Source organism: Euphorbia lathyris, chromosome 3 (assembly GCF_963576675.1).
Source record: "Euphorbia lathyris chromosome 3, ddEupLath1.1, whole genome shotgun sequence".
Taxonomy (NCBI): Eukaryota; Viridiplantae; Streptophyta; class Magnoliopsida; order Malpighiales; family Euphorbiaceae; genus Euphorbia; species Euphorbia lathyris.
The window spans coordinates 102,520,165-102,537,092 of record NC_088912.1 but is presented as its reverse complement, the minus strand read 5'-3'; the positions used below and the strand labels follow the sequence as shown (position 1 = coordinate 102,537,092).

Genomic DNA, 16,928 nt, shown 5'->3' with positions numbered 1-16,928 from the left:
GGCTATAATATTAAAATGGATAAAATTCAGTGGCTACAGGTCTAATTTACCCCTTGATATATCACTAGCACACTGAACTTGTAAAGTAGATTGGTTTTTGTTAGTGTTTCACCAGCTCCCTAAACTTGCTTATTTCGTATTATCAGCTCCATAAACTTGTCCATAAAAGTAGATTAATTTCTTGTACTTTACAAATGTCTCACCAACTTTCTAAACTTGTTTATTCCATAACAACTAAATATTTAGTTACGGAATAAACAAGTTTAGAAAGTTGGTGAGACATTTGCAAAGTGCATGTAGCTAATTTGTTTTTATGGACAAGTTTAGGGAGCTGGTGATACGAAATAAGCAAGTTTAGGGAGTTGTTAAGACACTAACAAAGTTGAGAGAGTCAATTTAGTTTTATGGACAAGTTCAGCGAGCTTGGGTAAAATAAATAAAAAAGGCAGGGCCTATAAAAAAGGAAAGCTCAATCTCGAACCAGGAATAAAGCCCGGCGGGAATTGAATAGGGGTGAAGTTCATTACCTCGACCTCGGTTTTACTTACCACCGCAACAGGTTTCTTTAGCTCTTCAGTAAGTAGCAAAGTCCGGGTTTTAGCTGTCGAAGAAAGCTCGGTCAGGTAAAGCTAGCGATGTATTAGGCTATAAATAAAAGGGTAAATTATACCCATGGCCACTGAACTTGTATCATTTTCATGTTATGGCTCAAAACTTCAAAAACATAACTTACACTTTCTAACACGCCACTAAACTTTAATTAACGTCTCAATATAGAACTATTCAAAAATTAAAGTTGTTTAGAACAATTTTTTATTATGAACCCATATTTTTTATTTTTCAAAATCACTATTTCTAGAGATTTCTCTCTCTCTAAAAATCCACTTCTCTTTTAACCAAATACCACCTAAATAACTTAAAAATAAAAAAACAGGGTTGATTGATATATCTAAAATTAACATAGTTTGTTAATTTTAAATCCTTAATCGTATCATTCATAACATAAGAGATAAAATTACTTTTAACCAGGGTTGGTCCTGACATTTTATAGACCCTAGGCGAAATAAAAGATAAATAACCCTTAATAAAAAAATGTACTTGAAATTTAAAATAGAAATTAGGATCCATTTAAGCATAAAATATCATTCTATTTTATCGTTTTTTAGATCTGAATGTGTATTATTTTTTTTTTTGGTAAAAACAGGAAAGAAAACAAACCAACACCGAGACAAAAGCTAACCTGGGATCAGCCTAGGAAAGCTAACCCCAACTCTATCCTCTAAAAGGAGAGAAGAAAGATAGATAGGAGGATCAGAAAGGGTGGAAACACCTAACATCCCCTCGTGCCCAGCCGCCGCCAAGCGATCCGCAATTCGATTTTGTTCTCTGTAGATGTGGCTGAACTCTAAGGACTCAAAGGAGGAGCCAAGACTTCTTATTGCTTTGATAAGGTTCTGGCTACTAAGACAAAAAGCATGATTATTAGAGATCATACTAATAGCCTCCATATTATCAAACTCCACAGCAAGCCTTTTAATACCCAGATTTCTGGCAAGCTTGACTCCAGAAAGAATACCCCAAAGTTCTGCTGAAAAGGATGAGCCCAAACCCAAGTTATGGGTGAATCCAGACAACCAGGCACCTCCTGCGTCCCTGAGCACGCCTCCAGCCACGATCTTTCCATTGTTGAGACAGGAGTCATCCGTATTCAACTTAACCACCCCATCCTTCGGCCTACACCACCCAACGAGTTGAACCTCTTTATTCTGGGTAGAATTGGCAAGGGGGTCCCCTTTGAAGCTCCCCGTAATGGTAAGGAGCTTTTTAGAGAAGAACTCGGGTAAGTTCTGAATAAAAACAATCTTCTCACCAAAGATCTCCTCGTTTCTCCACTTCCAAAGGTGGTGGCAGATAATAGCAAATAAAATGTCTCCCTGCTCCATGCTAGCCATTAACCTACCTTTAACCCCATTGGAGAACCAGTCATTCTCAGGGTAGGCAAAGAATGAGGGGAGAATGTGGTGCGGAAGAACTTTCTGCCAAACCTCCTTACTCTTAGGGCAGTCCCTAAGGGCATGGCACAAAGATTCAACTTGGCCTCTGCATCTACTGCAAGCACCTGAATCCGCCAAATGACGTATATGTCTATCCGAATTAGTCAGCAACCTGTCCTTGACTCCAAGCCACAGGAAGCTCCTCATTCGGTAAGGGATTTTCAGAGCCCAAATGGATTTCCAAGTGTCCGAAAGAGGGTCGGATCTGTCAAGAGTAAAAGCTTCAAAGGCAGACTTGCAAGAGTAAGCTCCATTTTTTGTCAGGGCCCAGCAATGCCTATCCTTGTCCTCCTCAAGGTTACTAATCTTCACTCCCCTGATTCTGAGGAGAGAATCAAGGCTCAAGAAGGAATCAAACATAGACCAAATCCAGTCCCCATCAGAGTCCACCACATCGGCAATCCTCCAGTTGCGGAAATTGCTAGGCGGGGGAGAGCAGCAAACCTCTATAAGAGGTTTATCTCCGATCCAGGTGTCATACCAGAAGCTTATGGACTTACCATTACCCACCTCCAGGCCAACCCCCGTGCAGAACTCAGCAAACACAGCACTGAGCCCTTTCCAAATGAAAGAACAATTGCCAATCCTCTCTTTAGGGCCCCCAAAGATTTTGTCCTTTCGATACTTGCCACAAAGCAATCGAACCCAAAGAGAAGAAGGGTTCTGCCACATTCTCCAGAGGAGCTTCATCAACAAGACCTTATTGTTATCTTTAGCTTGTCTGATGCCAAGACCCCCCTTGCTTTTAGGCTGGCAGACCTCCTTTCAAGGGACTAGGTGAATCTTCCTACCCTCTCCAGACTCACCCCAAAGAAAACGCCGGTTGATTTTATCAAGCTCATTGAAAACCGGCTCAGGCAACTTACATGCTTGCATGATATGATTGGGAGCTGTGCAGTTGACAGACTGAATTAAGGTTAGACGGCCAGCCAAGGAAAGAGAATTGGCCTTCCAACTAGCACACAACCCATTAGTTTTGTCCAGAGTCTCCTTAAAGGAGGCTTTGGAAACTCTGTCACTATGAAGGGGGATCCCAAGATACTTTCCCAAGGATTGGGTAAGAGTGATACCCGAAAGATCGCTAAGCTTATTACAGAGGCTTCTATCCATGTTCTTAGAGCAAAGCATCCGGGACTTGTGGACATTGATCTTCTGGCCAGAAGCAACGCAAAAGCACTCCAGGATATTCATGACCACACCAATTTGCTCCTCATTCCCTTCCACAAAGATCATCACATCGTCAGCGAAGAACAAGTGGGAAATAGGAGGGCAAAATCTGTTAATGGACACAGGATGGAGACTCCCCTTATTCACAGCTTCTTGAATTAGGTGAGCCAGCCTTTCCATTGCTATCACAAAAAGGAAATGGCTCATAGGATCTCCTTGACGGATACCCCTAGAAGGAGAAAACTCATCAGACATATCTTCATTGATCAGAACCTGGAAAACAGAATAAGACACGCAACCTTCAATCAAACTCCTCCAGTTCTCAGGAATACCAGCTTTACTTAAGCTATCCAAAAGAAAGCTCCAGTTTAAACGATCATAAGCTTTTCTCCAGATCAAGCTTGAGAGCCACGATCCCTTTCTTACCCTTCCTCATTTTCATGGAATGGACCATCTCCTGGGCAATTACCACATTGTCCATCATTTGCCTACCAGGAACAAAGCTACCTTGATTTTGGCTAATAATCTCAGGAAGGATCCGTCAGATCCTATTCGCCACAATCTTAGTGATAGCTTTGTATAAAACATTACATAGGCTGATCGACCTCATTTGTAAAAAGGAGGATGGCTTTTCAACCTTAGGGATCAGAACCAGGAGGGTTTTATTCACCAGGCTAATCTCGTTGGAACCGCGGAAGATTCCAAAGATAAAATCATAGACACCTTCCTTCACCGAGTCCCAGTGTTTATGGTAGAAACTAGCAGGGATACCATCGATCCCTGGAGCTTTAGTAGCTCCAATACTGGTGAAGGCAAGATCAATTTCTTTCCGGTCGATAGGATGAAAGGCATCAACAATTACCTCCTCCTCCAGCCTAGGAAAGGTGACCCAGAGTGGGCTTTGTCCAGATCCACAACTTCCTCTTTAAAGAGGTTTTTATAGAACTCAAGAGCAAGGCGACGAATATCTTCTTCCTCATAAATCCAGTCACCATTAGAATCTTTAATAGCATCGATCTAGTTCCTTTGCCTTCTAATAATAGTAGAAAGGTGGAAGAATCTGGTGTTCCGGTCACCATCCTTAATCCAAGCCTTCCTAGATTTCTGGAACCAAAGGAGCTCTTCCTGTCTAAGGACCGCTTCCAGCTCGTTCTGGAGAGATCTAAGATGACAATTCATACTGTGGTCAAAACGGATCTCCAAACAGCGTTGAATGCCTTCCATCCTCCTTAAGAGTTTATTTTTCCTTCGGATCATCCCACCACATTTCTTCTAAACTCCTCAGCAGCAAGGAGAACATTAGAATGGGGTTGCCAATTATCCTTAACAAAGTTCCTGAACTCAAAATGGGTGTCCCAAGCAACAAGGTACCTAAACGATCTCTTCCCTTTGGGCCGATGACCTTTAACCAGCTTAACGAGGATAGGACTATGGTCCGAGTGGCGAAAAGGGAGGTTCAGCACGTTTACCTCAGGAAATCTATAGATCGCCGCTACATTCGCATACACTTTATCCAACCGAACAAACACGTTGTTCCTTTTCCAGGTGAACTTGTGGCCAGCCGCACCAAGGTCCGATAGCCCGCAAAGATCCATATTCTGCTTATGGTTAAGGCACCGGTTGATATAATGATTGCCCCCCCCCTTTCTGATCACTCATCCGGGGACTCAGATCTGAATGTGTATTATAACTACACTTAAAAAGAATTTATATATATATAGTAAAACCTCTATTTTGTTATAAAAAAAACTCGGTCCCAGCTTGGTAATAACCTCTATTATCAAACTCTATTTAGTAATAATCTCTCAATTGTTATACAAATAGTTTAGTCTCAAGTGTATTCCAATATAGAGGTTTTACTATATATATATATATACATATATAGGAAAAAAACAATTGACCCTTTTTGACCTTTGGTCTTGGGCCGCCGCACTCCTGATCTATGTCCAAAGCCATCCATGCTCTTTAACTAGAAACGATAATAATATTTTTATACTTTGCATGTTATCTTCGACCCTGGATGGCCACACTACTGATATATGCCCAGGGCCGTCCCTGCTCTTAACTAGAAACGATAAGGATATTTTTATACTTGGCATGTTATTTTGTTCACTTAAATCCTATCATATCATAAAATATGTGGATTCAGTACAACTTGAAGTTGTGATTATGTTTAGACACCTTTTAGATGACTATCAAAATTTTCAACTTGATAGACATTGTGTTCGTGTCGCGTATTGACACGACACGAACACAGGGGCGGAGACAGGGGGTCGGAGCCCTCAGGCCTCCAGAACCACCATGGTCACGAGTAGTTTCGGCCTCTTTGTCTCCACAAAATTTGAGGTGTTGTGGTGTTCTGACCCTCCTGTTTCCAAGAAATTTAGATCGGGTGCTGAATTAGCATCCCAAAATTAGCCCGAGTCCTGTTAGGTTCTCTCTAAATCCAAAATTCTAATTTTTCTGGACTGTTAGGTCCTCTCTAAATCCAAATTTCTAATTTTATTAGACTGTTAGGCCCTCATTTAATCCAAATTTCTAGTTTTTTAAACCTAAATTTCTAAATTTTTTTGGCCTATTAGGCCCTCTCTAAATCCGAATTTTTTCTATTAGACACCGATTTAGCAAAAAAAAAAAAATTACACACCACGTGTAAAATCGCCCCCCCCCCCCCCCCCCCCCCCCCCCCCCCCGAACAATTCTGTATTCACCACTGCACGAACACGAATCTAAAGAAAAAAATGTTGAAGATATCAAAGAAAATGAGCAAGCAAACAAACAAGAAACTCGGATAACATGTTTAACTAATAACAGTAGTTACAACCTTTGCCTGTCAAGACTGTGGCTAATGGCTACTATACATAAGATAATATAAAGTTGTCAGCCCATAAATCTCCTCTGCTAAACAAAACATGTACACAAGCGCTTGGATCATGATCGGGAAGAACCAATCCACGTAAATCGCGACACGAGGCCTGCTTGCTCTTTCTTTCCTTTCCTGATTTTCTTCCCTCCGAAGCACTTTCACCGGAACCATTAACTAATTCGAACAGGAACGAGAAGAAGAAAGCAATCATGCCAGACTCTAGATCACCCTTCTGCAAGGAAGCTGCCAGTTATTCCCGGTGGAGACAATGGCGGAACAGCTGCTGCTGCTTCGGTAGCAGCTTCTATGTTCAACACCTTCCTTGCAGCTGCGTGATGCCCGCTGTTTTTGTTCGTCTTTCTTGAGGGTAGTGACTCAGAGGCTACAGCTCTCGTTGAGTTGCTTTTATCAATCGATGCTAAGAACTTGTCTTTCGATATGGTTGTTGGGGCGGACGAAATAATCGAGCTGAACACACCCGACTCTCTTAAAGCTTGTATTATGGCCTGTAATAAACAACATTCAGGCGCTTGTTTTAGTGCATTTGAAACCAAAGTGAACTAGAATTATAGGAAATGACACATTTTAGTAAATAGAACTAATAAACCCTCTTCAACTTGGAAAACGACGGATTAGCCCCTTGAAGTCGCTTAAAGCGGCACAATTAAACCTCCAAGTCCTACGTGGCAAAGCAAGTGGAAATTTGGACAAGTTGAAGTGCGCATCACTTTAAGCGTGGAGATTTGGACAAGTTGAAGTGCGCATCACTTTAAGCAAGTTTAAGAGGCCAATAGGTACACTTTTAAGAATGTTTAGGAGGCAATAGGTCACTTTAAGTAACTTCAGGGCGCCAATAGGACACTTTAAGGAGTTAACCGGTTGTTTCCAAAGTTCGGGGAAGGAGTTAACCGGTTGTTTCCAAAGTTCGGGGAAGGAGTTAACCGGTTGTTTCCAAAGTTCGGGGAGACAATCGGCTTTTATGACCAACTTGGAGGGGTTGTATATGTATTATACCTAGTAAATACCATTCTGTATAGGATGGAAAATACCCATTCATCCCAGTAAACAAGTTATTTTGTGGGCCTAAACCATATGCAGCCCCTAAACTTGTTATTTTTGGTCATTTTTGCCCTGGCTAGCTGAACTTGTCAATTTTGGTCATTTTGCCCCCTGAACTTACATGACGACCTATTTGCCCCCTCAACTATTTAAAAGTGGTATTAGCAACCTCTCTTTTCATTATAAGAGAAACAATCATGACATGTTCTCATTGCAAGCACTAAGGTTATAATAAAAAGAGTTGTGCACTATGAAAACAAGCTGCAAATCAGGTTAGTATAGACAAAACACAAGTTCTCTTGTAAAAATTGCATATAGCTTTAACTCCATCTAAATCATCTACATATATCCAAGCTAGTTCCAATACTTCCATGAACACTTGTATTAATGTTGGAACTTCATCTTGTTTTCGTTATAATGAAAAGAGTGGGTTGCTAATACCACTTTTAAATAGTTAAGGGGGCAAATAGGTCGTCCCGTAAGGGGAAAATGACCAAAATTGACAAGTTTAGGGGGTTGCATATGGTTTAGGCCTATTTTGTGGCTTAATACATCCCTAGCCGCCTGTACTTGTCTGGAAAAGTCAACTGCACCCTATACTTTGGGGACGTCCTATTTTCCCCTTACTTGCTTAAGTGACTTATTGACTCCTTCAACGTTCTTAAAGTAACCTATTGACCAATAAATTTGCTTACAATGATCTATTGCCCCTCTGAACTTGCTTACACGATCTATTTGCCCCCTGAACTTGTTTAAAGTAAACTTGTCCAAAATCTCCCTTTGCTCTGCCACTTGGACATAGGGGGTCAAGATATCACTTTAAGCAAATTCAGGATGTTTCCAAAGTATAGGGGGCAGTTGACTTTTATGGATAAGTACAAGGGGCTAGAAATCTATTAGGCCTTATTAGATCACACCTAACAATTTCCGACACTTTTTATGGTATTAATCCTATTTTTCTTGTCTCCCTTCTAACAAATAAGCCAATTAACTACATCTACATGCGAATGACACGCTATTTTCTCTTACCATAGGAGTATAGATGCGACTTAAAATGCCCTTCCTCAAGAGCTTCAATTTTAAATCTTTATCACCCCACACCACATGTTCATGATACCTAAAACAAGAACATAAAACACCGTGAGTTCCTGAAACAAAACAGACGATAAAACCATGCAAAAGATATTCACGAGCGCTTCCAGAATGCGGGAGGGGAAGCAAACTTCTCTATAATCAAGACTTACCAGTTTAGCATTTCCTCCTCAGTTGCAGTTGAAGCAATTATGAATGCCTACAAATATAAATTCATATGATAAAAACAGCTGTTAGACATAAGAAAATGGGAACCCCAAACAAAATTAACATTTAAAATCAAAATTTCATTCACAAATTCAAGCCCTTTCTTATGGCCAGCCCGATCAATGGGGAAAAGAAAGGCCTAATACATCCCTAGCCCCCCATGTCCAGGAAAGTCCAATTACCCCGCCAACTTTGAAAACAACTAATTAGCTCCTTGAAGTTGCATAAAATGACATGATTAACCCTCTACCTCCTACGTGACAGAGCAATTGGAGATTTGGACTAGTCGAAGCATCACTTTAAGCAAGTTGGGAGGGCCAATAGGACACTCTAAGCAAGTTTATGGAGTAATAAGTCGTTTTCAAAGTTTCGAGGGGGGGGGGGGGGGGGGGTGGGGGTCGGCTTTTGTGGCCAATTTGGAGGGGTTATGTATGTATTAGGCTAGAAAGAAAAGATGCGAGTAATCACTCATGGTCATAGAACAGTCCTAACTACCAAAGTCACCTAGAGCTTATTCTCAACTTCGATGGAAAGTCAATAGAACAAGGAAATCTAGTGAAAGACACAATATCGGCGCTGATGTTAATATTACAATGATGAAAAGGTAGAAACTCTTAATTGAAGAAACCAGATCACTGAATTCCCGGCAAAGAGACCCGTTCTCACTTTTTTTAAGTGATGACCAAGTAAATTCAAAGCATTCTTTTATAATGTTCTTTTAGTTTAGTCAACTACATACAGTAAGCACCACTAGGATCTGAACTGTTCCCATTTAAAACCAACTTGACCCTGCCAACTATTAATTATGAAATGGAAAATTTTAAACGAGGCGGCCCCGCATCCACTTTTAAAATTTGTCACTACTTGGGTCAAATCAATGCCATTCAATTAGTGGTGATGCTCTTGTACACTAGCAGTGTACTTTGTTTACATGCCTCCTGCAACCTTCAGGCGGTTCTCAATATCTAGTCTCGAAAGTAAATTTGGAATGAAATCGAAAAACTATCAATAAGAGGATCATGATGACATCATGCTCTGAACGCAGGGGTAACAAAAACGAGCTGTCGTGTCATAATCGTGTCAAACGGGTCATGTCAGGCCGGCTGTTTCTATAAACCATGTTGTCGTATTAGAAATTGATAGTCCCACTTAAAGGCTGGTTCAAAATATCCTATTTTTATAGCACATATCCTTATGTTCTTCAAAGTTAAGCATCTAATAAACATTCTACACTAAAATGCATCCAGCATATGTACAAAATATCACATTGCAGATTGCCGATAGATACCTAAGGCCACTAACCACAAAACAGCAGCACAAGATGAAATGAGAGTAATAGAAGCAATTGAACTTACAGCTCTGTCGAATTCCAACATAAAGCATCTTTTGACATCCTCCTTTGTAGGCTTGCAACCACACCGATCACGTCTAGAAGTCAAGTCTGAGTATTTGGCATATGTATAATGTAGGACAGCAGCCTCTTCCAGTTTCACCTCACTTGCATAGTAAAACGCAAATCATCAAGCAGGCAAAATTTTCATATCAGTGCAATAATCGATAAGATAAAGGAAATGTCACATAATTTTGCGAATGCACCTAGAATATTAGTATTATTACCATCATTCCAAAATGTGACATTATAGATCTACATATTAATAATACTTAATACATGAAGACACAGAACAAAGTGCTTGCAAACTGCAACGAAGAGAAGGAGACGAGCACCTTGCCATACACATGGATTAATGTATTATGGCTGCATCCCATCCATTTATGTTCTTTTGCTTAGATTAATAGTTCAAATTCAGTAGTCATACATATGGCTGTGTGCCTTTTGATTGCATTATTTTGCTTAAACTAATTTTTCAGATTCTGTACTCATAGATATTGCTGCAAAAGTTTTCGTTCTTGGTAGTTCATATTCAGTGCATGAATGAACAATAGAAAAAAGAACATACTTGGGGGTTTTCATGTAGTTGTGCCATCTGTGTGCTCCATTTGGACGAAGATGATCTTGAACGCGAGCAACTGATTTCCCATTTCCATAAGTCAAGAAATAGTTTGGATTACCACGAGTTGATTCCTTGTACATACCAAAGTATGTATCTTTAGGGAGATGGTCGTAATTCTTCTTGAACATTGAAACCTGTTTGCATTGACATATTAATACAGCAAATTCAGAGAATATGCATGTACTTTCGGAGGTATTCAACTTCCTCCAATCAGAGAGATATATAGAGCCATAAAAAATCACATATCCTGAACCTTAGAAAGTACAAAACTCTAGGCACTTCAAAGATCCCAAATTTTCTTCAAGAATAGAAGCCACTCAAGTTTACTTGATACTCCCCTAAACGAAGTTGCGCCTTACCATCCGTCAACCCATAATCTACAAACTTATCCCTTGCATGAAAAATTAGAATGTGGACTCCTAAAACTATATAGATATAATGTATTCACTGATAGGGGGTGCTTGGGGTACTATATGTTGATCTATGGGTGTTCAATTGATATTTCTAAGATGTTTTTGCAGAAAAAATTAAAGCCCCATACACAGCTTCCATGGAGTTATCCGGCGATCAATGGGTGCTCAAGCCCCTGCCCCTGCCCCTGCCCCCATGAATCCTTCCTTGTGTACTAACAAACCATTTAAAGAGTAGTATATAGTTTAGTTTCAAAAAAATTGAGATATCTACTTAGGTATTCTATATTTACTTTGAACTCATCCAAAGGGTGCAAAAAGACCCGGAAACAAAAACAAATATGTTATTAAACAATCATCAATTAGTACCCGTGCTTATGTCCAAAGGAAGATAGTTACTTTCACCGGTTATTTTCTTCCTTAAGTTCTGATTTGAATTCCACATATTTAAGGTTCTCATAACAAAAATCAAAAGATAATCCTATTTGCATAACACTTGTCAAATCAGCAAAAATTGATAAAACTGAACTTGAACGAGAAGATACAATATCATCTTCAAGGTGTCAACAACGTAAATGTTGGTTAAATAATGTTGCAACATAATATATTTTTTAAGTAATAGAATGAGAAGAATTCAGCCAGCACTTTTATGTATAGCATACCTAGGATCCTAGAGTCTTTGTGCAACTGTATGACTCCTATTTAAGCAATTAGAATTACTAATCTAAATCGAAAAGAATAAAACAGATGAAAAGGAGATTTACCTCACTAAAGGGATCTTTGATATCATCTCGTTCAACACTACTCTCCTGAGGATTAAAAACATATTCACCATTAAACAAAAGAGACACCAGAAAACTCAACATCCTACCAACTTTCTCTTACAAATTCCCTAGTTGATGTCAATAAAACTTTCATCTCACTTACATAATTTGGAAATATAACCATATCGACATTTCCAGGAACATCAAGCAGTAATTGCCTCAAAGAGTATTCAGTTGTGCCAGCAGGATGTATCAATTCATCAGTGTCAAGATGAAGTATCCAATCCATGCCTGCCTCCTAGATTTCAAAAAGCATAGGAAAAAAGACCACAATATTATCACATGCAAAGAAGAATTTAGAGTAATTCCATAGATGAGAATGTGTTTATCTCAAATGCATACCCTTGCCATCACAATCGCCATTTCCATATTGAGAGATTGTTTCACAAACAACTCATAATTGCATGGTTTGTAAAAGAAACTTGATAGCCATGTCTCGTTCCAGATCCGACTGATTAACAAAAACAGACACACAATTGGAGAATATGAGTTTAAATAATACATAAGAAAGCGGACACAAGAGATATAATGTCAAGCAGTTTTTAACAGTTTAGCCCTCAAACACACAATTGAATATGTTTAACTAACAAATCATAAATTGATTCATCTTCATCTGTGTCTACACTCCAGAGCTACCATAAATTTCCACTAATCGGAAGTTAAGAAGCAATTAATTGACAGGAAATCTACTACTAATTTACTTCACAGCCCAAAAAGCATGATCAAACCCCCAATAGGGAAAAACTTGCTGACCTTTTCGCTTGTTGCTCTTCTAGCTCTCTTGTTCGATAAATCACTTTTACTCCCTGAGAAAGGTTTATGATATCTATGCTCAATAATTCATGAGAGAAAAACTAGCATAAATCAAAGTGGAGAAACTCCAAAAATATATATAACTCACAGGAATCGATTCCAGAACTCGAGATACACTAGGAGATGCTGCGTTTCCTTCCACAAAAAGGAGAAAGGTCGTGACACCAATAACCTTATGATAAAACATCCATGGAAGAATCTGATCTAGGCTGGCTGATGTACTTGTTGTAATACATATCTGCAGATCGAGTAGCAAGGCTGCAGTGAGTAAGAACAAGCAGCAACTTATAAAAAAAACACCATTCTAAAATCAAGTCAAAACACACAAAATTTCATGAGCAAGCCAAAATTGAAGAAGCCAATTAATACTAACATAAAGCTGAAAGAAAGTAAAAAGCTCCAAAATCAAATCAATGTGACCATTTTGAAGCTGAGCTAAGTTCTTATTCATTGTCCCACTTCCTAAATTTTCCCACTGAACAAGTCAACTCAAATTCACACTTTCTGAAAGGGATCCAAACATAATAATCCCTAATCCAATGCATAACAAATGAAAATCTAGAAGTAGATTAAGTCCAAAAACTGTATGACAATGTGAATCCACACCACAAAAGGATCAGTTAAAAAAACAACACACAAATTGAGAAAGAAATCTTCATTGTCTCACTTCCTAAATTTTCCAATAGAACAAGTCAACCCAAATTCACACTTTCTGGAAGGGATCCAAACATAATAATCCCTAATCAAATGCATAACAAATGAAAATCTAGAAGTAGATTAAGTCCAAAAACTGTATGACAATATGAATCCACAGCAGAAAAGGATCAATTGAAAAAACAACACAAAAATTGAAAAGAAATCTGCATACCTTAGGTCTCAAATTGGCCTCAACATCGAATTTCCAGTCACGAAAGTAAGGAAAAGAAGGTGAACTACTTCGGGCAAGACTGAAGCAATCAGACGAATGTGGGGCTTTAGGAGAAAGAACAGAAAGAGAAGATTCCATGCCGGGGAAGATCTCATGGTTACGAGAACCTTCTGGAGCCCAGCGAGAAGTGGCGGTGACTGGGTCATTCAAGCCTCGATCACCCTTCCATTGAAGGCCAAAGGCCAAGGCAGCAAGAGAAAGAGGAAGGATAGTGAGAAGGAGGATTAACTTAGAGGTGAAAGATTGGTTGGAAGCAGCAGCGGGAGACGGCCGGAGAGGGGTGTGGAGATGGTGGTGGTGGTGGTTAGGCATGGTGGTTGCGGGTGGAGAGAAAATTTTCCGAACTTTCAACTTTGAAAGGAGAAGTGGTGAAAAGGAAGTAAAAAGCTTAATTCTTGCTTAATTATAATTTATCTCATTTATGTTACTTTTCTAATTTTTTTTTTTTTGTAATTAATTTATTAGTCGCTATATTTTAACAAAACACACTGTTTAGTCTCTATATTTTTAAAAACATATGATAAAGTCTCTAACCTTTTTCTCGATGAACTGTTTAGTCCCTAACGTTTTTTTCGGTGAACTGTTTAGTCCCTGCCGTTAGACTCTCATGAAGATTTTGTTAGTCAATTTGGATTTGCGTTATTCTTTTCCTTTCCTTTAAACTCTAATGCATCTGAAATCAACTTTTAGTGTTCTTTTTCTTGATTCTCTTCTTAATCGTTCAAATTCGTAAGCATTGGATCTTTTCTTTTTCTTGTTCTCCATACAAATAACTTCTTCTTTTAAATTGGATTTCCTCTTCTAAAGTTTGAAGGTAAATAGTAAAGGGTAAATTAGTCATTTTCGAAATCATAAACGGTAAAAAATCTAATAAACAGACGGAATGACTAAACAGTTCATTGAGAAGAAGGTTAGGGACCTTACCATGTGTTTTTGAAAATACAGGGACTAAACAGTATGTTTTGTCAAAATATAGGGACTAATAAATTAATTACCTTTTTTTTCACTAGTTAATGACACCGTGGTTAAGGTCCATGTGATTAAAGTCGAATTCGATTAAGTGGTTTAATATTCATGAACATCGAGCAAGAATCAATAAATTTATATTTTTTTTGAAACGGAATTTCATTAATAGAGAATCAAATAACCGTTACATCCTGAAGCACCAGAACTCTTATAAAAGGAGGACATTGGGGTCAGAAAGACGAGTTAGTATGGAATCGAGTTGCACGAGCAAGGCAATGTGCGGCACAATTAGCTTGCCTAAATACAAAACTATAATTAATGGAACCAATAACATTAATTAAATCGATACAGTCTTCGATGATAAGATCGAACTCGTTGTGATCACTGGCCTGGGAATGAAGAGCTTGGATCACACTTTGGGGTGGCAGTTTATGTACTCGTATTTTATATCGTGTCAAATTAATATTTTTTTAAGGGTGGCAGTTTATGTACTCGTATTTTATATCGTGTCAAATTAATATTTTTTAAAGGGTGGCAATTTATGTACTTTCATTTTATATCATGTCAAATTAATATTTTTTTATAAAGGGATAAGGTGCAAAAATACTCCTAACATCGATAGGTAGGAACTAGGGGTGCCAACGAGCCGAACCGATACCGAACCTGACTTGGCTCGGCTCGGCTCGGCTCGAGCTCGAAGCTCGTCGAGCTTGACACAAGTTCGTCTCGAGCTCGATTCTTTTCGAGCCAGCTCGAGCTCGTTTGGTTTTTACATTTTCGAGTTTGTAATCGGCTCGGTTCGAAAAAAGCTCGTGATTCGGCTTGAGTTTAAAGTTCAAAGTTAATATTATAGGGTTTCTTTCTATTTTAATTTTTAAAAATAAATTTTTTTTATGCTTGGTCCAAGTTTAAAACGTGTTGGATTTGGATAAATTATGTATAGGCCAAAACAATTGTGATAATTTATTAATGGACTTATAACTTATGACTCGTAATAAAATTTAAAATTTAAAAATTAAAATTATTGAAATATGTATATATATCTATATAATTAAGAATTGGTAAAATATATATTAAAAAATAATCGAGCTTGCTCGTGAGCTTTCGAGTCGAATCTAAGAAAGCTCGTGTTTGGACTCGTTAATCCTCGAACCGAGCCCAATCGGGCCGAGCTTTAACCGAGCTTTGGCCGAGCCGAACTCGAACTGTTTGCTACATAGGCTCGTTGGCACCCCTAGTAGGAGCAATTAGAACCCTTCATCATCACTAATCATCATTTGATCAAACGATTAAGATTATAATGGTATAAAATTACCAACACTAAATCATTTATTTATATCTCCTCCATCTCATTTCTTCCTTTCTATCGGAACTAAAACTCTAAAAGTTTTCTGTGGCTGCCAATGCTCCAACAATGGTGGCGATTCCCTTTAAATTTGTAAAGAGAGGAGTTGTTTTTATGGGAAATGATCATCCTTGTAAAGTTGTTGATATTGATATCATTAAAACCAAAATGCATTATGGTGTTTTCAGAACCTTGACAAATGTTCGACACGTTTTGAAGAAAAAACTCACCTTATTTGCTTTAGACGATAACAATTGCAAATTGTCTTGTGGAGGTTGAGTTTTGAAGGCTCTGAAAGGTTCTCTTATGGCTATGAAAGCCATAAAATTTGGAAGATTGTACGTGCTAAACGGTTCAACAGCCATAGGTGTTCTTGCAATTTCATCTTCCATGTTAGAGTCGGACATTACCAAATTGTGCCACATAGCTTAGCCATATGAGTGAGAAAGGTTTGTCCATACTAAGTAAACAAGGTCTCCTTTGTGATTAACATACTTCCAAGTTGGAGTTTGTGAGCATTGCATTTTTTGTAAATACAAAAGAGCCAGTTTTAGTATCGGTGTTCATAAAACAAAAGGCATTGGATTAAACCCTCTCAGACCTATGCGGTCCTGCACATTTACCTTCAAAAGGTGGCACTCAATATATGTTTACCTTCATTGAAATTTACTCCAAGAAGGCTTAGGCTTATTTCTTGAACCGGGAAAATGATGTTGAACCCAATGGATTGATGGGTGTCGAATCCACCAAAAATAAATATAACTTCACTTAGCTGAAAACAGATTATAAAAGAGCAAGTAAAGGTCGAACCCAATGGATTAATATCGATTCAAATTTCAAAATAGTTAGAAGTAAAACAATAAAAGTAAGAGGGAGGTTTGACTAATTAGAGTTTGAAATTTAAAATAAAAAAAAGATAAATCGCATAAAGAAACCAAACTTAAAATCAAATTATATGAAATGAGGAAAATCTCAGTTAAAGATAATCATTGTACAAGACTCAAAATTGTTAATCATAGGCTGAAAAAGTGAAGTCTAAAGTATATTACACCGAACTAGTTATAGTTGTCGGCTCAGCGCTCCCAACGTAATTTTTTCTCAATCCTGGATGAACCAAGTACGACAAATAATTAATTTCTTCCTTAAAGTTAGAATTTAATATAATAAAAGCATTACGATCTAGAA

At 38.4% G+C, this 16,928-nt stretch overlaps 1 protein-coding gene across 1 annotated transcript; it reads right to left on the bottom strand.

Annotated features, from left to right (window-relative positions):
- Positions 1 to 5,984: 5,984 nt before the first annotated feature.
- On the bottom strand, positions 5,985 to 13,812 carry LOC136224181 (glycosyltransferase-like KOBITO 1). The gene is made up of 11 exons (XM_066012448.1): positions 13,373 to 13,812; positions 12,593 to 12,742; positions 12,445 to 12,497; positions 12,034 to 12,142; positions 11,795 to 11,929; positions 11,632 to 11,676; positions 10,404 to 10,591; positions 9,801 to 9,942; positions 8,391 to 8,437; positions 8,176 to 8,263; positions 5,985 to 6,593 (listed from the first exon to the last, which is right to left on the bottom strand). Exons 1-11 carry the CDS (start codon positions 13,742 to 13,744, stop codon positions 6,312 to 6,314), a joined length of 1,611 nt encoding a protein of 536 aa, XP_065868520.1. The 5' UTR covers positions 13,745 to 13,812; the 3' UTR covers positions 5,985 to 6,311.
- Positions 13,813 to 16,928: the final 3,116 nt, after the last annotated feature.